Source organism: Alligator mississippiensis, chromosome 1, assembly GCF_030867095.1.
Source record: "Alligator mississippiensis isolate rAllMis1 chromosome 1, rAllMis1, whole genome shotgun sequence".
Lineage (NCBI taxonomy): Eukaryota > Metazoa > Chordata > Crocodylia > Alligatoridae > Alligator > Alligator mississippiensis.
This window is the reverse complement of record NC_081824.1, coordinates 159,600,178-159,623,260: the sequence shown is the minus strand read 5'-3', so window position 1 is coordinate 159,623,260 and position 23,083 is coordinate 159,600,178. Positions and strand designations below refer to the sequence as shown.

The window sequence follows — 23,083 nt, the reverse complement described above, 5'->3', positions numbered from 1 at the left end:
CACCCCTGCAGCTGACAGGGCTCCTAGCCACAGGGGAGACCCTATTGCATGTGGAAATTAAGCTCAATATCAACAAGCTATAAAGTTAATGCACATTTTTTAGGTTTGACATTATAAATGGTTGGAGTCTTTTATGGTATGGTAAGTACTTTGCATGTGTAGCTGGTCTTAAGGTAATTGCACATTTAATCAGTTAATTGCACGATATGTGTAATGTGTAGAGGGGGCCTAGCAATCATGAATATTGGCACCACAGTTCCTCCTTTGTTCTCTTCATCACTTTAGTCTTTAGTGCCATCACTGCTAAGCAAAATAAATAAATAAATAAGTGATAAAGTTTAATTTCCCCTCTCCCTCCTCCTCCCATCTCTTGCCTTCAGCATAGTGTCTAACAGTTATGAATTGCTGCATGCAGTTATGAATTGGCAGAATTCTAAATGTGGGGTATAGCTTTCTGGAGCAAGGCAAGCAAGCAGTCTTTAGCTAAAACTCGTAACATGGTATGTATTAGGCCCGTGGGCTGGATCCAGTGGAGCTACCAGTGGAATATTGGAAGTTGAGGGCATGCAGCAGAGGCAGTGAAACATGAGGTGGCAGTGGTGTGCTCTGCTGCTGGCACTGCTACGGACACAGCAGCAGCGGCTCCAGCCTCTGTCATGTCTTCTGTGATAAAATTGGAGCTACTGCTTGGCATAAGGTACTCAGTGGCAGTAGCTCCAGCAGGAGGAGTGGAGCTGCTGCGGTGTGTTCTGCTGCCTCCCTGGTCACTATATGCTCCGCTGCTGCTGCTGCTTCTGGCCTGCAAGAAGCCCCACGGTCCAAATCCAGCCAGGGTGCAAAGTGAGTTAGCCACCCCACCCCACCCCTGGTCTATATTACATGTCTGTGGTTTTAGGGGAGATAAGGAAGGAGTTCTTTTTTTGTTTTCTGTTTTGTCTTTAACTACTTTGATACTTTATGAAATATCTTTCTGCCACTTGAATGATGGTAGTGTAAATGAAATGCCTAGAGTAAGTTAGGATTTCTTAAATAGCCTTAGTAGTGTAAGAGTGATATTCTAGCCTTGATGGTCTAGAAATTATGCGAGAAACAAGGATGTCTTAGTTTACAAGCTTTCAAATGCAAAGAATTTGATCATATTCCCCTGGCTCCTTGTGATCTGACCTGAGGAAGAATGTGTTGCATTTGAAATGCTTGTCTAACTTTATCCCAACTACATAATTGCTCCAATAAAAGCTGCCACCCCAAGAAATCCTTAAATAACCTTAACATTGATTATAGCCATGGCTAGGGGGAAAAACCCACTTCCAAGACACCCACTGTTTGAGAAAACAACATATTGTTATAATCAGTAATCCTAGTCAGCAAATACTCTTAACAAGATTAAAATGGTAATGAGCTTTACAAGGTTAGTCTGATTATACTAACCTGATTAAGTCTTTACTTCTTTTCTGAAATAGTTAGACAGGTAATATCTCAAGAATACTATTTAGCTCACCAAGAAAATAATCCATCATCAATCAACAAAATTAATGTGGTACTGTAACTTCTTGTATCAAGAGATTTATGTTGTTGCTTTATTACATTTTGAAGTATAATATCTTTCTCCCCTTTTTTATTTTTGTAGACATTTGTGAATGATGTGAGGATTCCAGAACAGACATACATTACACTGAAGCTTGACGATAAACTGAGATTTGGATATGATATCCTTTTATTATAAAAATATGCAATTTTTGCAATATGTTTGTACTATAAAATATTGAACTGGTCAGTTAACTGATCCTAAAGTGAGCTTTTAATATTTATTAACAGTAAATCCTCAGGTTTTATTCTCTGCCCCATTAGGAAAATATCTAAGTAGGCAAGACTAGCTTGCAGTTATAGAAATATTATGCCCAGTTGCAATTAAGAATAGACTGAGGAAAAAAGTCATTGCGATTGTTGTGCAGCCACTGCGAAACAGCATCCATCACTTCATTATCTTCCCCAAAATGTCACTGCAATAGTATGTTGCATAGTGACTGTTGTACAGTATTGGGATACATGCCCTTGTTCACCTGTGGAAAAGGCCATTGACGGAGTAGGACAGTATTGAAAGATAGCTGCGTGTTCAGCTCTCTTTCAATAGTGACTTACACATTTTGCAGGCAAGTCTAATACTTCTTCCAGTGATATCTGGCTGAAAAAAAAAAAGCATGTAATACTTTCTGACTGATCCTTGCACATCCAGCATACAGACCCATGTATCCAGTCCTCTTAAAAGGCTTTCTGTGATGAGTACACTGTCTTTTTAACTGTTGGAAGGTCTACACTATCTGAGCCTTCAAGAGGCCGAGAAGTGATAATGAATTACATGTTTCTTTTGTATCCCTTTCATTTTTTCCCCCCTTATTCTAATCAACCTTTTTTAAAAATGGGCTTTGTGCCTTTCTTCATAGTTTTTTGCATCTAGATAGCACTTAAGACAAAAGTAGGTGTTGAAATGCAAAAGAAAAATGTATTAATATTGATAAAGGACAGATCCTGTTACACCTATTAGATTTTTAAATGTTTATTGTACTGCACTTGAGTCCCCGAAAAGAATAAGTTAATGCAAAAGATGGGTGGGGTGCCTTTCCTTTTCTGCTTTTTGTCTGTAATGCTAATATAAAGGTGTTTTACAAAAAAACAAAACACATTAAAGGTTTTTCAGGGTTGCAACAAGGGCAGAATGGATTTATGCTATGTACCTAGTATGCAGATAGGATCTGACCCTAATAATTCTGTTTTTTAGCTTTATTGCGATTTGTGTCTCTCATTGGATGGGTTTAGTGGCAATATTCAATATAAACTGTTTTTTGGGGGGAACTTTGGAAAACTTGTTAGCGAAGGAATAACCAGCTAAAAAGAATGAAGATGTTTACAGCGTAAAAACTGACTAATATTGCTTCCTTTCTCCTATAGCAATACACACTTTCTTGAACTATAAAGTCAGTGAATATAGTAGTGCTTTATGATTTGAGAATAAGTGTGTATGTCAAACTTCTATCTAATAATTCAGCTAAAATGATGCGTTTCATTTGTATCTCTTTCCCAAAGCTGTGTTTGTCTTTTGTGGAGAAACTATCCTCTTATCTCAACTTCCCTTCTCATGGTTCCCTACTCATGGCAGTATCTAATACCCCTGCAGGCTTTATGGGACAATCCAAGCTGAAAAAAGAAGACAAAAGGCTTTCATCTGTTTATGGTGTGTCTGTCCCATCATGGACTTTGGCTGGCTCTGTAGTATAATGCAGTTCCTTGTCTCTCCATCCCTACCCTGGCTCTTGCTCCCAAGCCCTTTCCACGTTGCCTTTCCCAAGGAAGAAAGGATCCAGACAATCAGAGAGACAGACTCTGCTCAGTAAGAGACAGTCAACTATCTCAGCAGTCCAATCTGGCATAGTTGACACTGCTATCGTCCTTTCATCAAACTATCATTCCCACTCTTGTAAATGCAAGAAAGGAGGAAGGTAGGACAAGGATAGGTGGCCCAATAAACAAGGATCACTCTCTCATCCATTTCCCATGAGAGGAACGATAACCAAAAGATTGCATGCTAGATAGAATACTGTACCCAAATCCCTAGAGCAGTGGATCTCAACCATTTTGGACTCAAGGCACCCCTCCATAACTTTTGTAAATTGAATAGCATCAAGTTTCAAAAACTAATTTATATATCATAGCACTTGCCTTCTTGCAGAGGGACTAGGCCTTTGGCGTGGAGAATCAGCCAGGCATGGGCAACCCTTAGCCTGTGATTATTCCCTTCCAACTTGCATCATCCTTCAAAGGATCTGGTGTGGTACTCCACTTGAGAATCACTGCCTTAGAGTTTGCGTTAGCAGTCATGCTTCTTGAGGTGTGGATAGACACAGTACAGATCTTATCAGCACTAAACAGTGCAGTAAGGGACCTTTGGGTACAGCTTGGCCCCTCTTCATATTAATAGCAAGCTCCCCATGGGATACCTGGAGGAAACAGATCTACAAAGATGCAGTCAAAAAGGGTAGAGCCTCTGGAAAGGCTGTACCTGAACTGAAGGTCAATACCTTTCCTCAGAAAACCATGAAGGTGCCATATGCAGGAGGGGAGACAATAAACTGCTCCTTTGAGAAATGAGAGAGAGTTGACAACTTAGAAATATTTTTGGAGCAGTCTCTGAGCTTGATTTTGCTTCCCTCTGAAGTAGAATTATGGAGCCAGATTCCCAAAGAGAAAATAAAATAACATCACAATTTCTCCCGCACATTTTCTCAGTGTGTGGCATGGTAGAGCAGTGCCAACTATGGGTGTGCTAATTCCTTTGGTGGAATCGGTGTGTGCAAGTTATTTGCACGTGCAAAAAGGGAATTCTTCCTCCTTGGGAGAGGAAGATCAAATGTCTGAATTAAAATGAGAGGCTCAAATGATACTAAAAAAACAAATGAAACCTAAGAGGATAGATTCTTTTAAGCAGATTTGAGTCTCATGAAAGTATGCTTTTAGATGGTCTGAAACTCCTCTAAGCAAGCTGTATATCCCTTCTTAGGCTTCATGAAAAAATGTAGCAGAGAGGCCAAGGAGTTCCTTCATTTAAGACTGGAAAAGCATAACTGGATGGTTATTAGCTGCCACTGTCACCCACCAGTTCCTAATGTTTAGGCAGTTATCCACCATTTGTTCCAGATTGCCACATCTTACCTCTACCTTCTTGTTTAGCACCTGGCCATGGAATAATGATTGGCACAAGAGCACTGCATTGGAAGAACAAGCAGAAAGTAAGGAGTTTGTGTTTGCATAGCACAAAAGCTACGTTTCATGAGGCCAGAAGGTTGTTCAGAGGCATGCCCATTTCCAGTTCAACCCGATGTCCTATACAAAGAAAGTAAAGTTACCTTTCCTGTTAGTTGTAGACTCAGTGTCCACCAAAAGATGGTCTTTTTTTCTGAAAAAACGGGTTCTTTATGCTCTTGGCCCTTCACAGAAAGTGAGATCCAGATATCTTCTCAGCTCCCTTGCTTATTATGAAATCGCTGATGGCATCATATCAACCCAAAAGAAAAATCTATACTCTGAAAGTATGGGTGCTTCTGTGTGATTTTGCAGGTTATGCGAATGACAATATTTCAAGTGTGATCTTCCCAACATAAAATTCCCAGAGACTAAGGGAATTTAGTCTTCTTAAGTGTCTTCTTAAGTGTGGTCACATGGGTATTTGGACACTGGTTGTTGAGATGAAAGCACACAGGCAAATTGGTTCCTGGATTTTAGGGAGAAACAATGAGAAACTTTATGGAAAGTTTAGGCCACAAAGAATCATTTGAAAAGTCTACTGATAATCTTGGTTCCTGCCCAGTCTAGAGAGAGGTATACCTATTCTGGTGCTTTTAGTTATCATGGCTGATGGGGTTTTCGTTCAATAAGGAAGAATGTGAGAGAATAAAATAAATTTCTCCTTTTCCAGATAAAACAGAATTTCCTATTTCTGTGTGCAATGCCCATCAAAAGGGAGATGCATCCCGATATACGGTTGAGATTCGATTATTGTAAAGTCTACACTAGAAATTCTTCGTAAGTGGATTCAGTGGATTGGTGATTTTTCTACATTATGTCTGGAAACAATAATAACGTCCTCTCCATGTGCCATAACCTAGTATGCATGTCTGGGCAATGTTTCTGGTTATGCCTTTTCTCATTTGTCACTGTTTCAGAGGGTTGTACAAAAGATTATAAGGCAGGTATGGAATTTAAACTTGATTAACCTGACTTTAGACCTTCCAACACCCCTGTTTCATGGAGGTCTTCTCTTACAAAATAGATGCTTAGAACTACTATCTCGTGGATCCGAGAAGAAGGGGAATTGACAGCATGTTGACAAAAAATAGTTTTACATAAATGCCAGCATGAAATACTCCAACCTCATTGTCATAAAGCACAACTTTGAAACCTTATTCTTCTCCTTTCAGCATTACTCTGATTGAACTCCTTCAGGAATTATCAGTATACTTCCTATCCTTTAAAATAGACTCCAGCTAGCTAATGTGTCCATCCAGGTATATCTAATTCCTAGGATATCCAATGTTATACTTTTAATTATGCAAGTCGTGTTCCTAGCTGTTGTAGTATTCGTCCCCAAATTAAAATTTAAAAAGTATTTTTCTTAAGCCTCTAAGTCAGGGATGGGCAATTATTTTGGGCAGAAGGCCACTTACCCAGTTTTGGCAGGCTGTCGAGGGCTGCATGGGTAGCCCTGTCCCTTGACAAGTGCCCCACCCCCTGGTCATCATCTTGGGACCAACCTCCCAATGTCTTGGGACCAGTGTCCCAGGGCCAGCTTCGGTGGGCCCCAGAGCGGGGCACAGGCCAGCAGGGGTCTGTGGAGCTGGGCTGGGCTGGGCTGGGCTGCACCAGCAGTGAGGGAGGAGCTGGCCTGGCTCCCTAGAGCCCCTGCCAGCTGGGACCCCGTGCTCCTGGCACCCTGCTCTGGGCCTCAGCAGCACTGGTCCCGGGACACCGGTGTGGGCCCTGTGCTCCCACTGGCTCCCTGCCCACTCGCACCCAGTGCCCCCCAGCCCCGCAGTACAGGCGGGGGTCAGCGCACAGCCCCGACCCCCTGCTCGCCAGCTGGGAAGAAGCTGGTGCTGATCATGGGGAAAAGTGGCCCCCACCTGCCCCATGGATGGCACACTCACAGCCCACGTGGGGCTGTCCGGAGCAGGCACAGGCAGCCTCATGCAGGCTGCAGGTGGCTGCAGTGCGGGGCACTGGCCATGGGACGGGTGAGGGGCCACTTCTCCCTGCGCTTAGCACCAGCTTATAACCCGCCCCACTGCCAGCCTGACGGTGGGGCTGGGTTACAAGGTAGTGCTGAGCGCGGGGGGGGGTGGAGAAAGCAGCCCCATGCCCGGCGCCCCGCACTGCAGTTACTCGCAGCTGGCCTGGGGCTGCCTGTGCCTGCTCCAGACAGCCCTGCACGGGCTGCAAGCGTCTGCAGCACGAGGCACCAGCCATGGGACAGGCGAGGGGCCGCTTTTCTCGGCACAGGGAAGAAGCCCAGGGAAAAGCTGAGTGCGGGGGGGGGGGAATTGGCCCCTCCCCACGCCTGGTGCCGCATGCTGCAGGTGCTCGCAGCCCACGTAGGGCTGTCTAGAGCAGGCACATGAGGTAGCTGCAGCGTGGGGCGCTAGTCATGGGGTGGGTGGGGGGCCACTTTTCCCTGTACTCAGCACCAGCTTGTAACCAGCCCCACTGCTAGCCTGGCACTGGGCGTGGGGCAGGGAGGGGCTGCTTCCTCTTCCCCCCTCCCCCCCTCCCCACACCCTGCACGCTCCTTCCTTGCCCAGGGTCCCCCCCAGCCCTACTTACCTGAGCTACCCGCGCCGGCACATGCTCCCAGCCCAGAAACTGCTGCTGGGGCTTCCAGTTGGGGGGCGGGGCTGGGCGAGCTCCGCTGTTGTTGGAGCCCGCTGGGCTTGAACATTTTTGACAGGAACCAAGGGCAGAGAAATATTAATTTTCTACATTCTTTTCGGGGCACCGCAGGCCGGATAGCATGGCCTCGCGGGCCGGATGTGGCCCGCGGGCCATATTTTGCCCACCCCTGCTCAAAGTGCAATCACTAGAAGCCATGTCTATCCCAGTAATCAGCTAGGCAGCCACATGGCCTTCATCATGTAAAATCACCAAATTGTGCACGTTAGTCAACTGATCTTAGGTAATTGCATTTTATGTTAGAAGTCCTCTTCATGCCTTTATTCCCAGTGGGAGGTGGCATATATATTACTTATTAGGGATGTCCAAGACAAAAGGCTTACTTCTCATCCTGGACCTAAATGCTATAAAAATTCTGTTGTAACAGTTTGGTGGAAATTCATGCTATGAATAGAAAAATTATTCTGTACTTACCTGAAAATTTCCTTTCATTGAGATAAATCTGTCCCATCTGGAGAAAAATGGATAATTCAGAACAAAAATTTGCATGTTTCATTTGGGGAAAAAAATCCCATTCTCTGCAATAGGAAAAAAATATGGGTTTTTTTCTTTGAAGTATATTTAACATAGTTTGGAATTTAGGAAAGTAAAATTAATTTATCCTGGCTGTGAACGTCTCTAATATGTTCTTATCTTGGTTGATGCTTTTATTCTATTAAATTACTTTGCTTATTATGCAGAAAGATTTAAAACATTTATTGCTATTAAGGTTGATAAGATTTGTTGCTGTTTTTGCTTCTCTGACACAAGTTCATCTCTTTGGGAAACAAAATGTTCTCAAGGACTGGTCCAAATCTATGGAGTGAATTTCTACAGGAATAAAGACCATGAAAGGCCTCAGCACTTGCCTCTCTGAGTGCGAGTTCCTTTCATTTGACCTTGTTCTATCTCACACAAACACTTAGCAAAAGCACACACGCACAACAAAAGCACTCCACCTAAATGCATTTCTGGTCTTGGGGAGAGGATTAGAGGACAAAAAACACTAGATAGCATGATACTAGTGTTGCTTAACATGCTGCCAGAAGGTACTCACGTACTTTAATAGAATAGAATAAAATACTTTTGTTTCTATATAAAAATGAAGTCTTTCCTTATCGTTTCATACATACTAATCTTTTTACTGTAGTCAGAGGAGAAATGAGGGTTCCTGAAGAAGCACTTAAGGTAATAGTATGCAATCGTTATGTATACTACAGTCTTCTATGTAGATATTGCTATTATTTGTGCCATTTTTTTCTGTTTTTGAGCCTTGTTTGTTTCTCTCTCAGCATGAAAAATTCACGAGTCAGCTCCAGTTATCCCAGAAATCCTCAGAAATAGAAGGATCAAAGTCAATCAGCTCCAAAGGTACAGAGCCAAAGGTATCAGGTGATATGACTGAAATGCATCATAAAGCTACAGAAGCGTTGAAATCTGAAGAAAAATCTATGGGTGAGAAGTTTATGCATCAATTAATATTATAATTTGTGAGGAGCTATAACTTTTTTTTCTTTTTCAAATTTTTGGGCAATAGGTATAAATATAAACAGTCAGCAATAGAGACTTATTTTTAAAGTGCACTCAATATATGTATGCTCTGAATGGAATTTCTCCAACCTCCTTTATCGTGACATATAAACATAAATCTAAAATAAGGCAAAACTTTTTATTTCACAAATTTCCTATCATACCCTCAACCTTTGAGTTTTGGAAATTGATAAGAATTGATGCCTCTAGTTTGAGCTGTTCATTTTGTTTACATTGATGTAATAATACATAAAGATTGAGTCATCAACCAAAACCCTGTGGTGCAAAACTCTAGAACGGGTAGGCAAGGTTTTTTTTGGCCGGAGTGCCGAAAACCCCCACAATGCCTACCTTGGAAGGTGCCAGAGTGCTGGCATGCCAGAAAAACAAAATGAGGGCAGGGGGTACATGGCAGGATGCCCTGCTTGTGCCTCTTGACCCCCACCTGAAGCCCCTGCCCTCCAGCCCCGCTCACGCCCCCTGCCCCCCAGCCTTGCTGCCCCTGCCCCCCCAGCCCTGCTGCCCTGTGCACCCCAGCCAAAACCCTTGCCCTCAACCCTGCTGCCCCTTGCCTCCCAGCCCTGCTCATGACCCTTGCCTCCCACCCAAAGCCCCTGCCCCCCAGCCTGGGCTCTGTGGCTGTCAGCAGCTACCCAGAATCCGGGCCAGCTGCAAACATCTGTTGCCTCCCGGCCCCAGCTCCGGGCTCCAGGGAGGCAGCACATACTGGCAATGCTCCCTGCTGTGCTGCCCTCACTGCTTCTGCAAAGTGTTGGAACTTGGTGCAGCAGGGCACAGTGCAGGGTGCCAAAAAAGCTGCCTGCTCCCAGCTCCCCACTGCCCTGCCACACTTCCCCTGTGTGCATGAGAGCAGTGTGGCCAGTATCCGGGGCTGTGCCCCTCACTGCTGCCCCCACCTGCAGAGGAAGTGTGGTAGGGCAGCGGGGAGCTGGGAGCAGGTGGCTTTCTGCGCTCCCCAATATGCCCTGCCGTGCCAAGTTCCAGCTCTGCTTTGCAGAAGCAGCAAGGGCAGCACAGTGGAGAGCATCGCTGGTATGTGCTGCCTCCCCGGAACCCGGGGCCGGGTCTGTGTCTGGGAGGCGGCCGGGGCCGGGGCCAGGGCTGAGAGGCAGCAGATGTTTGCAGCTGGCCCAGGTTCTGGGTAGTTGCTGATAGCTACAGAGCCTGGGCTGGTTGCAGCCAGGCTTCCGTGGGAGCAGTCCGGGCTCCGTGGCTATCAGCAGCTACCTAGAGCTGGGGCCAGCTGCAGCCGGGAGGCTACAAACAGCTGCTGCCCTCCTGCCCTGGTCCCGGCTGTCTCCTGGCCCTGGGCTCAGAGAAGACAGCAGGTACCAGCACTGTACCTGTTGGGGCCAGGGCCAGGGGTGGGAAGGCAGCAGCTGTTTGTAGCCCCTCGGCTCTGGGTAGCTGCTGTTAGCCACGGAGCCCATGCTATTCCCAGCAGGGCTTACAGTATCCCAGCTGCCTGCTAGGAGCAGCCTGGGCTCCCAGCTGGCATCAGCTACCCAGAGCTGGGGCCAGCTGCAGCCAGGAGGCTACAAACAGCTGCTGCCTCCCTGGCCCCAACGCATGCCTAGGAAAATGGCCTTGCGTGCCATGCTTAGCATGCATGCCGACCCCTGCTCTAGAAGGATAGAAGGACAGCCCCTGCCATAGACAGTTTGTAGTATTGTTCAAAACCAATTTTATAGTTTCTATTGTTGGTCTTTAAAAAAAAAGTTCTTCATATATTTGCAGCAGATTTGAATTGAGTTCAGAACAGGAACATCATCAGGCTGTACTTAGGCAAAATTGCTCTCATGGCTTAGGGACAATATCACTTGCTTAGTTAGTGTGCTCATGACACTGCACAGATGTGCTGGTTATAAAAGGTTTTGGGACTACTTTTTAGGAGTGCTGGGTCAAATGAGCAGAGTTCATTCTGAAAGTAGACTACTGTTTCCAACCTGGCCACCACTCACCTACTGCTGCCACCGCTGATTCCCTCAGCCAGCAAATCAACAAACACAGGCTGTATGACATGCTTTGCAAGTCTGATGTTGATCTTGAGCCCAGTAAGTTTACCATGTAGACATAGGTCGAATCTCTCAATAGTAGTTTATAATACTGTGTAGCATAATTAATTAGTCTTTTGTTTTGGGGGAGGGAGGAGGGTTGGTAAGTTCAGTGCCTACTCGTGCGTATATGAAATCATCTTTTCAATTTATCATTAGTAATGGATTTGCTTCTCTGGAATCCAAAAACTTGTTTTACACAAGGTTGGGCAATATTTCTTGCCTGCTGACACGTACCCCAAACAGAAACCCATAGAATGAGAAAGCAGCCTTAAGTAATGCATTCATACTAGCACTAACTTGGAAGTGTATCTGGATATTGGTTCTTCTTTACACCTGCATAAGTACATATTTTTTACTGTTATTCATTCAGTTAACCATATAGAAATGTGTATTATCATGCTTTTAGATACTTCAGTATATTCTAATGTAAAGCTTAGTTTTGGAAGAAAACTAATCTGAAATTTGTATAGATGAAAGCATATGAAATGGTTATTACATTTACTTTGGGGGAAGGTTAATTCCCTTGTAAGCCATTTGTTAATAACTACTGTATATACATTCATGAGCAGTCCATAAATTTAAAAATGCACATTATGGAAACAATCTTTTTTTCATAGCATCTGAACAGTATATATTATTGCAAAATATACAGTTCTTTAAGATATGTTATTCTGCACTCCAGACATAAACACAATTAAGTGATAGCGATTTGGGAACTGATGCATCAGTAACTGTGTACATATTTTTCTCAATAGTTATCTATAGTGGTATTAAAACACCAAAGATCTAATCCATGAGAGCATCTGTATGATACTGGAAATTAAAACATTATTTGACAGTCATTTTCTTTCAGTTAAATATTCCTGTAAAATGCATTGTTAAGCTATTTATTAAAGTCTGTGCAGTTTGTTATTCCTTAGTAGCAGTCAGCTATTTAGAACCTTGGCAGCAGTACAGAATTTGATCGTTTTTACGTGTGACGGTTCAGATTCCAGTTAAAGGTCAATGTGGATAAAAGTGACTCTTTCACAAGAATAGTAGCAGTTAGTTTTTGATAATATGCAGATACTGAGATGACTTAAATGAATTTAGAAAACAATGTTTAAAAACACTTTGAAGTACTGATGAGAGAGAAGTCAACTGAATTTGCATAAGTGCTTAAGCAAGCAGTTTTGGTCAGGTCATTTGTGATCTTTTATATTTAGAACATGGATCACTTATCCAGACTTTAAACTGGTTGTGTATTTGCCTGAATGTATACAGTCAAAACACTACTGCTTTCAACATAAAAGATTTTCCTAGTTATTCTCTGATATCTAAGCATTGCAAGTAAATGTAAGACTAACTTATTTTATTTTGGAACGTCTCTATAGATCTTTCTGCAATGCCTCGTGGTACGCCTTTATATGGACAGCCATCATGGTGGGGTGATGATGAGGCTGATGAAAAAAATGGTTGCAAGCAAGAAGGCAAACGTGAAGAAAAAATTCATGAAACAGGAGCTTCAGGTAAGTCTATCTGAAAGACATTCCACTTCAGAATATTTACTTATTAAAGTAAACTCTTAAAATATGGGACTACACAGGTAAGAGGAGTTCTAGGAAAAATACCATAGTTGGTGAGTAATGATACATTAGTCACTCCTGTATCCTATTTACTTCTGTTAAACTCCACTGACTAATGTGTATCTGCATTCCATACTGCAGAATGGCATATCTATCTTGATATTTTGTTTTCTCTGTTTTTCATGACTGCTGGAGCTGTATGCCCCAAAGTTACTATGTCCATTGAACTCAAATCAGGGTTAAATCTCGACTCAATTGAAGTCAATGGTAAAATCTCTCATAGACTTCAGTAGAGCTAGGTTCACTTTAGTCAGCTATAGCCAAGATGCAGTAGCTAGACATTTTTGCTAAATAGTTAATAAACATATGCTTACATGGAAAATACAAAACCTGGGGGAGGTTCTTATTAGGTGAGTGCATTTAATCTAAATTATAGCAAGTGAGCTTTTGTCAACCATAGAGGTGATTCCACTTTCACTCATTAACATTTCATTAATTGTAATATCTCTTCTACTTTTAAAGTCAAATATTAAGATTTGCAAAGAAAACTCTTACTGTTCAGCCCTAGTATATCTAAGTAGGATTTTATGATTTCCATTAGTTGCTGTTCAGACTTGTATTATTTTTGTAAAATACTTGGACACAATTTACAACCTTGGGTTCCTATCATTAGGCATAAATAGAAGTGGATTGATTTTTTTTTTTTTTTTTTTTTTTTTTTTTCAAAAGTGCTGTGTATCCAGAAATTCCACTGATGCCAAAATTAAACCAGATCACTTTTATGTAGATGTTAAATATAGATTTTAGGAATGCAAACTTACCCATATGCATGTATGTTTGAAGTGTTTCTTAAATTTAACTTTTTAAAATTGAAACTATATTTGTTTCCTCCTGACTGTAACAGTGACTTGCACAACCAATGGTAAGTTTAAAGAGGTTTTTTATAAACTTACATCAAAAACCCCAAAATATAATGAGTTTTGTATTGTATTAGGAAGTCTTGAATTTTGCTCCCTAATAGCTCCTGCTACCAACCTGTAGAATAAAATGTCGGGATTTGGGGTTAGTAGGTAGAAAGCAGGTGAAGAACTATAAAGTGGTGAGATTTTTATGTAAAGGAAAACTATTTTTGTCGCTTCAAGAAGTTTTTATGATTCATTTTGAGTCTTGTATAGATAAACTAAGTTTTACAACTAGATACATATAGAAATTGTTACAATAAAATTGTGTGAAACTAAAAATTTTTATAAGAATTTTTGTAGTGTGTATGTGGCATAAATATAGGTACATGATGCAATTATAAAGATTTTGAGTACTTTTTTGACAGATGTCCCGTAGTGTTCTTATGGCTTTCTGATCCCATGTTTCATCTTGATCAGAAACTTTCTCAAAAGCTACTATTTATGCAGCATTTTTGCTCACATTTTCCTAGGAAGGGACAGGTAAAATTCTTTGATTTCTTTGGCATTTTATCCTTGATGACTGCTTTCACATTCTCAAGTGACACTCATCCCTGAAAGTCATCTGAAGAGAAACAAGCGACAACCAGTTGTCTTACGTTTCCGTCTCTGTTTCTGTCACGATAGGGAAAAATCAATTAAACCACTCCCTCCCTAAAATCCTCAGAAAAATAGTGTTTGTAAAGGCAAAGTGAAAGAGATGAATTTTAACATCATAAAGATCTTACTGTCTGTGTGTATGTATGCACATGCTCTCTCTCTCCTTCTTAAGCTTTTTTTAGTGCACTCCCTTTAAGTTATTAAGTGCATGCCTGTATCAGCAGGATTATTCTACTCTCCTTTTTTAACTTGGTTATGAACATAAATCATTTTGTTATGAAACGTACCTTCCGCTTTTCTGAGGCAGTTGTGATGTCTCCACCGCTTGCTTCTTTTCAGAGAGAGCAACTCTGAAACAGATGCCACCATTTGTGGCATTAATCTCTTTTTAGGTTAGTGTTCTTGACCATCTTTCTGATTTACAGAAGGAATATTTTAACTGTATGGGTGAGGATACCCAAGGTATATGTTGAAAGAGCACCAAGGAAGTAAAAATAAAATGTTAATGGCAAAGGTTATTTTGAGGGATATTTTTCATAGTTGCTTATATCTATTTTCATTAGTTTAATGCTACATGTGTATGGGATGGGTGTTATTTTTTGTTATATTGAGGACTGTTTTTAAAAAGATATTATAAAGATATGTTGTATTGAAATAACACTACTGTTAGGTAACTTCCAAATATCACAGACAGTGATTAATTCTGTAATGTGATACATACTTTGTTTCTTCCCCCCACATATGAATGCTGCTTTCTTCAAATAATGCAACGCAAATGGTTTATGAAACTGTAGAATAGCCTTTATGATGTTCCCTGAATTCAAAAAAAGTAAAATAAATAATTCTGCCTCTAATTAAACTGAATGATCAATAAAATCCAACACTGTATTAAGAGTTGATTATAATAAATGGACCATTCAAGAGGGTCATTTTGCCGCCTTGCATGATAAACAGTGTATGATCTCAGACATTTAAAACAAACAAATTAAAAAACATCCTATTGAAACACTGTTCTTAATGCAAAAACTGTCTAACAAGTAAATTGCAGGTTGAATGCCTATTTCTAATTCTTTGAACTTTGTTTAGTTCCATAAATTTAAGGCAAATCCAAATAACATCCTGTTACTATTTAACAAATTAATCTTAGTGATGGTGTCCTTCACACTTTAACAAATAGAAAAATTGTTCTCCCTTGAATAGAAGGCAAAGTATATGTTACAACAGATGGGGCATAGTTTAATCAGGAAGTTGATGTTGGGGATTTGTCACTGATAAATTAACTATAAACTATTAGCCTTTATAGCCTTAAATTATTTGGAATATTTTGGTATTACTATATTTCAGCTCTAATGGAATTCTAATGAAAATTGTTGGTAGTAAACAGAGTGCAGTACAGTAGCCCAGTTGTAGACAGATATGTTTCTTTTTTTGGTGTGGTGGAGACAGGGAATATTGATCTAATTTTATGAACCATGAACCCATAAAATGGTATAGATGCACATAATTTCCTGCCATTTCCGGCCGCAATGATTTCATGCTACCCAAGATTATTGTTTTCAAGCCCAATTTAAGGTACCATACATTTTTTTTTTTTTTAGCTTTCAGTACTTAACATAAATACATAGGTATCTACATTATCTCATATCCTTATGTTCCTAATATAAAACTATTTGTTGGTTTCACTGACTGCTCCAGAATTTAGCATTGCTAATTCTACTCACCTGAATTATATTTCTCCCATCTTAAATATGTAGGAAATGGAGACAGAAAACTTGATTTTAAATTCAGCTTAAGGCTCTAAATAAATAGTAATTTATACAAGGTTTTTTAATAGGTACTTATATTTTTGAACACCAAGATAATATTTTAATGTGATATATCAAGTTGTCTTACATCTAGCAAAAAAAGATTGTCCTGCAAAATTTAAAATAATAAATCCCTGGCAGAGAATTTAGAAGGCTGCTAGAGTTGCAATTAAATTAAATAGTAATGTTTCTTCACAGTAAAGCCACTAAGCATGTGCTTAAGAACTTTGCTGCAATTGGTGCATAGAATAAGTGGGTGTTGCATAGGTAAAACCTGAATATAGCAGGGTTATGGAAGTAAATATGCACAGCATGTGATAGGAAGCACTTAAGCTTGTAAAAGTGAGTCTTAAAAGATATTTAGATGAAAAAAGATAGTTTCTAGTCTTGTATTTCATTCATCTGCCAAGCATTAGTATACATAAAGATTACCAGTTTCTTAGCAAGCAGCCTTGGTGGCAGTTGGTAGCAGATACTTTAAAGTGCAAACTCTAAAATGTGTGAAAATACTTACGTTTAGTAGGAAATTATAGTAAATTATAGATTTTCCCCTTAATATCATTAATATGGAACATGAAGTAAAATCATAAAATTGTGAACCTTGAAAGGTTAGCGTGGATCTCATATTAGCATAAAAAGAAATGGAGTAAACTTGAGTATTATTGAAAAGAAAATACAGCAGAAATGAATAAATTAAATTTATCCAGTAAGCTTTGATGCTGGGCCCAATAATGAACCAATCTGTTACAATAACAAAAAAAAATAGCAACTAAAGAGTTTTCCCTCCTGCTTCTGTTTTGACATTTTTAAAAAATCTACCTACTGTCAGAAGATGTCTTTGTAGCATTTAGTACATTCATAATTAAAATTCATTTAGTCTTTTATAAATGAGGAAAGAATACAAAATCATGTTACAAAGAGCAGAAAAGATAATTTACAAAAAAATAATCTGTTCATAGTAGATATTTTCTGAATACCACTTCCTTTTTTTGCAGAAATGGATTATCAGTGCCTTAAAGAAACCTTTAGTTATGTAGGCAGTTTCCTGCCGTAGATGAATTCCAGTGACTAACAATGAGTACCTAGAGAGATTTTCCTGTCTGGTAGATCAAGTGGAATTTTGGGTCTTTACAATGATTCAAAGTTAATCTTGCTTTTTTTTTTGTTTTTGAGTCATGAGTTCATACTAGCCAAATAATTTCCTTAATCAATTTAAGTTAACTAATGTAAGCTAAGATTCTTCATACTTCATATCCTCTTAATACATGCACTACTCTTTCATGAAGAATCTCGTGGATTACCGCTCCTTCTCTTCATGATCACACATACTGTATCTCTTCCAACACTTTTTCTAGGAGGTGTTTTTTGGTTTTTTGTTTTTTTTAGGGGGTTGTGTTTTTTACCCCCCCCCCCAATGGGTTCAAGACATCCCCAGGAGCAACTACAGTGCTCTTTTGGTTCCTGATTTATGCCTCCCCTGCCCCCCGCCCTTGTAGTTTTCCTGCCCTCTTCTGCTGTATGCAGATCCTCACTCATTGCTCTCCTGTTATAGCCTGCTCCCTTTTCCGGGCTTCCTGCATACCCTTTCCAGGGAGTTAGCTTTAGTTTCAGCTTCCTTCAACTGTCAGCCTTATTGCATCTTTTCTGCAGCTCTAAGTACCAATTGCTTTTCTTCTCAGTTTCAAAGTTAGAGACCATTTTCTTTCACCTCTGCCTTTTCCTTCCCTCCCAGCTCAAATCTATGGCTGTCTTATCCCCAACTTATTTACCACACTGATCATTTATAATCCGTTCACAGACCAATTTTTGTGGGTTTTATTTAATTCAGATCATAGTTAAGTATGATGAACCACATTTCTGGTAAGTGTTTGCAGAACAGCTTGCTTAAGGAGTTGCCCTTCAGTATGATTTAGCTTTTATACCAAAACGCAAATTTCTCAGGCACTGCAAATTACTTCAATATTGGGATAGCAAAGGTAAGGTTATTCTATACAACTTCCTTCCTATTAATACCTGCAAATTTTAAGTGACATTGTAGATTAACAGTAGATAAGTGAAGTTATTATCAATGATTGAAGTATTCCAGGCCTCCTGTGCTTTTTAAGTGAAGAGGGCTAACAAAACATAATGTTCTTCCTAATGTTTCATGATGATCTGGATAAGGATCAACATGGAATTTTTGGTTTTTACTGTGCTATGTTTTGCTTTATACTGCAATGCAACATGAAATGTAATATATTTGGGATTTCCTGTTTTTTGTTCTGCTTAATCCTGGTAAACCTGACCTTTTACAGCACCAGCAAATACTGCAGCTTCAAAAGAGAATGTTTTTAGCTACTTTTAATTTTTTTTTGTAAACTGGGAGAGAACTTTTCTACAAAATTTGTCCTTATGTAGTAAAAAATGTGTTTTTATCATTAAGTAATTCATGATAATATCTTCATAAATTATTTGAGGAATCCATTTTGTCATAATTTAGGTTGAAACTAGATTATGATACTCAGTTAAAGTAGGAAGTATTCTAATCAGGTTTTATGCATTTGTTTATCTTAAAAGTGGTGCTGTCATCTGATAGCAGAATATTTGTACTTTCTAATCTGTTCTAGTTTCAATTTTTAAATTTGGCACAATAACTAATTTTCTGAAGGAGGCTACTGTTAGTGACTTAAAACAACCTATATGCCTTTTACTGAGGTTTCTTTATATCCTGTTAGCTTCCAGAAGTGAGGATCAAGGATGGATGTATGCTAATCTAGTCATCCCACCCTAACATCATTCATTCTTGAACATTTCCAACAGTTATACTAGTCTCAAAGTAGTTGAGACTATCAAGATCAAATAGCCTTATTTTCTAGGTTTTCATCATCTTTTTCTAAAGACATACAGTGCTGAGAATAAATCGGTGCTTCACAGAAAAGCAAGTGTTTCCTGAAGAACAGAAGAAACATTTAAACCTAGGCATTTTTTCCTTACTGCTTGCCACCCATGACTGTTAGAACTGTATTTACACAGCTATTTTGTTGGATAACAGATTTCATGTATAAGCTTTCAGTATCTTGGTGAATTAAATTTGGCTTTCTTCAGATGAACAAATTGAGAGTATTCTGTATCTTTACCAAGCAACCTAAAACACTTTTTATTTTTCCTCCAAATCTTGGTATGACTCATAGAATGAGTAGGAACTGTTCATATTCTCTACTGTTTCATCTAGCGTGCAGCTGCTACTAACTTCTAAACAAACATCTATTGCTTATTGTGCATTCTTCAGCCAGATATTTTGGCTTTAACTAATGCAAATAAAAGCTAGTTTTCCTGAAGAAATATGAACGGCTTTTGTTACCAGCACCATGGAAGCTTGAACCTAACATTTATTCTGAATGTGTAGTGGGACTCATTTCCCACCTCATGTCCTCATCCTTCCTGCTTTCTTTGCTCCATTCCAAAGCATGTTGCTTATAAAGTTCTGCATGCTTCTAGCTATTGCTTAAGCCTGCTTTTTCTGCTTTATGGTTTAGATTAACATGCAAAACAGGGGCAGGTCATGGATTTAGAGCAGTTCTTGGTTTTACCTTTTGTAGAAATAAAGATATTTGTATTTTAATGCCTACTCTTGTCCTTTTTTAAAACTTTCACAAAGGAACTCTTGTTTGCATAACATTGTTTGGTTTCTTGTTTTCCAATCTTGCTCAACAAAAATATACTTCATAGAAAATGAAGTCCATGTAACTTAAGGGTACCCATAAATATAGTCAGTAGCCTTTTGATGGTTTCCAAGTACTTTGGAATAGTGACAGTTTTTTCCAAGTGTTAGGTCTTACAATTTTTTATTCTGTTTATCATGTTGCTACTAATGTCTGTTCTTTACATCATTCAAAAATCTGTGGGAGTGCAAATTTTCTTTGGCAAATTCTAAGTGAGCTTTCTGCCACTTTGTAGTGCCTGCAGTCAAGGCTGACACTTTTCATGTAATAGAAATAATTTACAATTTCTGAACTAGGTTGTTCAGTCTTTTGCACAGATTAGTGCTATTTTTCCAGGAATCACTCAAGTGCCCTTATAGGAATCCTGAAATTTCTTGAAGACCTCAAAGTTCCCAAGTGTTGTGAAATCTATTTTTTATTTTTCTTAATAGGATGCAGCACAGATACCAAGCAAGTTGAGGAGCATTCTGCATCTGCAAATGAAGAACTTTATCCTTTCTGTAGGGAGCCAAGTTACTTTGAAATCCCTACAAAGGAATTCCAGCAAACCTCACAGATAGAGGAGAGCACTATCCATGAAATTCCAACAAAAGACACACAAAGCTCCCATGCAGCAGGTGCTGGGCATGCTTCATTTACCATTGAATTTGATGACAACACCCCAGGAAAAGTAACAATCAAAGATCATGTGACAAAATTCACTTCAGATCAACGACATAAGCCGAAGAAGTCGTCCTCTGGTGGTCAGGACCTGCCTGGGCTTCAAACAGTGATGATGGCTGCAGAGAGCAAAGTAGCGGACTGGCTAGCACAGAATAACCCCCCTAGAATGATATGGGAACCAACAGAAGAAGATTCAAAAAGTATTAAGAGTGATGTTCCAGTTTACTTGAAGAGACTGAAAGGTAAAGTAAATAGTTCCAGCTATGCTTATTTCTGAAGGCCTTGATCCTTCACTGAAATCCAGCAAGTGGCCCCTGTTCCTTGCAGAGTCCAGATTAAGTCATTAGTACTCCACATGTGCACAGGGATCTGTGCTAGCTAATTGCATTGCAAGATTGATCCTTAAAAAAGAAAACAATTACATTACTTCACTGTAAGTATACCAGTTGGAGTTGTGTTGAGTTTTTGTGCAATAAATATGTCGTGTATTCCAAAACATTCTTCTTTAAAAGTAAAAAAAAAAAAAAAAAAAAAAAAAAAAAAGCATCTCAGTTACATTTTTATGCAGTTCACTTATTAAATGTTTACTTGTTTGAAAAAAATTTTGCTTTTGAAAACCAAAACTCATAAATTCAAATATGCTTGTGCAGGTCTTTCAGCAGCAAGTATTCAATAAATGGCTTCCGTGCTATGGTCACATTTATGAAAGCTAAACAAAATTTGCATGATGTGTATGATATTCTGCATGTAGCTACTTCACTTAAAATGCTAATTTTGGAGGATCGTTTCAACTTTGTCAGTATCCTAAAAAAACAAAACAAAACTCTTCAAGTAATTCCATTTTGCAAAATTTCATGCTACATGTGCTCGAAAGTAGTTTTATCAACCAAAATACCTGTTGATTTTAAATGTTTGTGTATTGCAGGCATCACATCCAGTATTTCAGTTGAAAACTAATAGGTGGCAATGATAGTTTTTTAAGTGTGTAAATTCCACTTGAGATTCTGTTAAACAATTTAAGGAAAAAAGCCTCCTACAATTTGCTTATGCAAATTGTGGTGCCATTCAGACTTTTGGAAAAGAAAACTTGTTGGCATTTTTTTTTAATTTTTGCAAATTACTTGCTTTTTTAATATTCTGCCAGCTAAACTGTGATCGTCCTCTTTTCTTGATCTTGTTTCATAAACTTATTGTTCTGTTCAGCCAATTGGGATAGAATTGTATTGATCAGAAATTTGATTTTGAGTACTATCTTTTCCAAACTAAACTTTAAAGCACAAACTTTGAAAACCTCTATAACAGCTAGAGGTTAATGGGACTGGGTTAATATTACCACAGTGACTTCTTTGCTATTCATGACATTGGATTGTATTACACTGTAAACATTCTTGAAAACATCAACCACATTACTCTGAAAAATCAGAACTGTTGCTTATACAAACATATGCTTACAAGGCTTTGGGGCATTTTGTGGTAGCAGAAACTAATGAATAATTTTTACATTTTTGTCAACTGAAAATGCTTTTGACATAAACTCTGTTCTTAAGTATGCTCTATATCATAGGTTGTCTCTTAAATTTCCTCTTGTTTTATGTACCAACAGCCACTCTGAAAACTTGACTCTTGTTTCTAAAAATTTTGGTGAACAGTGGCAAAGTAGTGGTAGCACCAAGAAACTACAGTCCTGGTCCAGGACTCCCAATTTACTAAGCCTTGTGCAAACACCCAACAGAATTATCATCTGTGTTCCAAAGAGAAATTTGCTGAATAATTTGAGAAACAAGGTTGTGATGAATTTTTAATTTTAAAAGAGCATTATGCTATCTATGCAGCCACATGGATGACTGTTCTGTATTGCTTTTGGGCCCAGTGATTCTCAACCAGGGTGCCACAAGATCCTTTGAGGGGTGTAGTGAGGTGTGAGGAGTTAAGCAGATAAGGGCAAGCTCAAATTTCTCCCTGCCTGGCCCCTGTTCCCCTGCCCCACTGTCTGGGTCCTCTGAAAGGAAGTAAACAATGTTATAAATTAAGTTATTGAAAAGGGGTGTCACCCAATTCACAAAAGGGTATGGAGGCATGCCTTCAGTTTACTGAGTGGTGCCTTGAATCTAAAAAAGTTTGAGAACCACTAATCTACCTAGTATTTCTGTTTCTGATAAACAAATTTGAACACTTTGTAATCCTTATGATATTTAAAATAGGTGCTTTTCAAATGTAAATCTGATCATTATTAGTTACTACAGGGGTCAACAGTGTTTTTGGGCAGAGTACCTGGTCCAGTTACAAGTACCTGGTACATCTTACAAGTCAAGTTTGTGGGTGTTTCTGGGCAGAGTACCAAAAACACCCACAAACTTGACTTGTAAGATGTTGGCATGACAGGGGGGGTGGATGGCAGGGGAGCTGCAAGTGGCCTGATCTTTATGGCAGCACAGCCTGGCCCCTTTCCCCACGCCATGGCTGCCAAGCAAAATTCCTTTGTGTCAAACTTTGGCGCACATACCAGAGGTTACCTATCCCTAAGTAACCATATCATTTTTTTTTTTAATAACTAATACTGTGATAATTCAGTTTAATGCTACTAGTGCTTGGTGCTTGATAAGAGACCTATTAAAACAGTCATGGACTAGCAAGGCATCTAATCTAGATAACAGATACAAAAAGACCCAGCACAGAAGGAGACTCAGATGAAGAAAGTCATTTTGGGCA

General features: G+C 39.5%; 1 protein-coding gene across 12 annotated transcripts in view; it reads left to right on the top strand.

The window, feature by feature from the left end:
- CEP170 (centrosomal protein 170) overlaps positions 1–23,083 on the top strand; it is a 181,111-nt gene that overhangs the window by 65,161 nt on the left and 92,867 nt on the right. For 10 of the 12 annotated variants that reach the window (XM_059715932.1, XM_059715908.1, XM_059715935.1 and 7 more), the window contains exons 4-8: positions 1,628–1,709; positions 8,606–8,661; positions 8,766–8,928; positions 12,455–12,589; positions 20,143–20,616. In XM_059715932.1, the coding sequence (XP_059571915.1) occupies positions 1,628–1,709; positions 8,606–8,661; positions 8,766–8,928; positions 12,455–12,589; positions 20,143–20,616 (910 nt within the window). Of the gene's footprint in view, positions 1–1,627; positions 1,710–1,729; positions 3,386–4,510; positions 4,782–5,467; positions 5,575–8,605; positions 8,662–8,765; positions 8,929–12,454; positions 12,590–20,142; positions 20,617–23,083 lie in introns of those variants that run through there. The other 2 variants (XM_059715939.1, XM_059715942.1) reach the window with 2 other exon arrangements.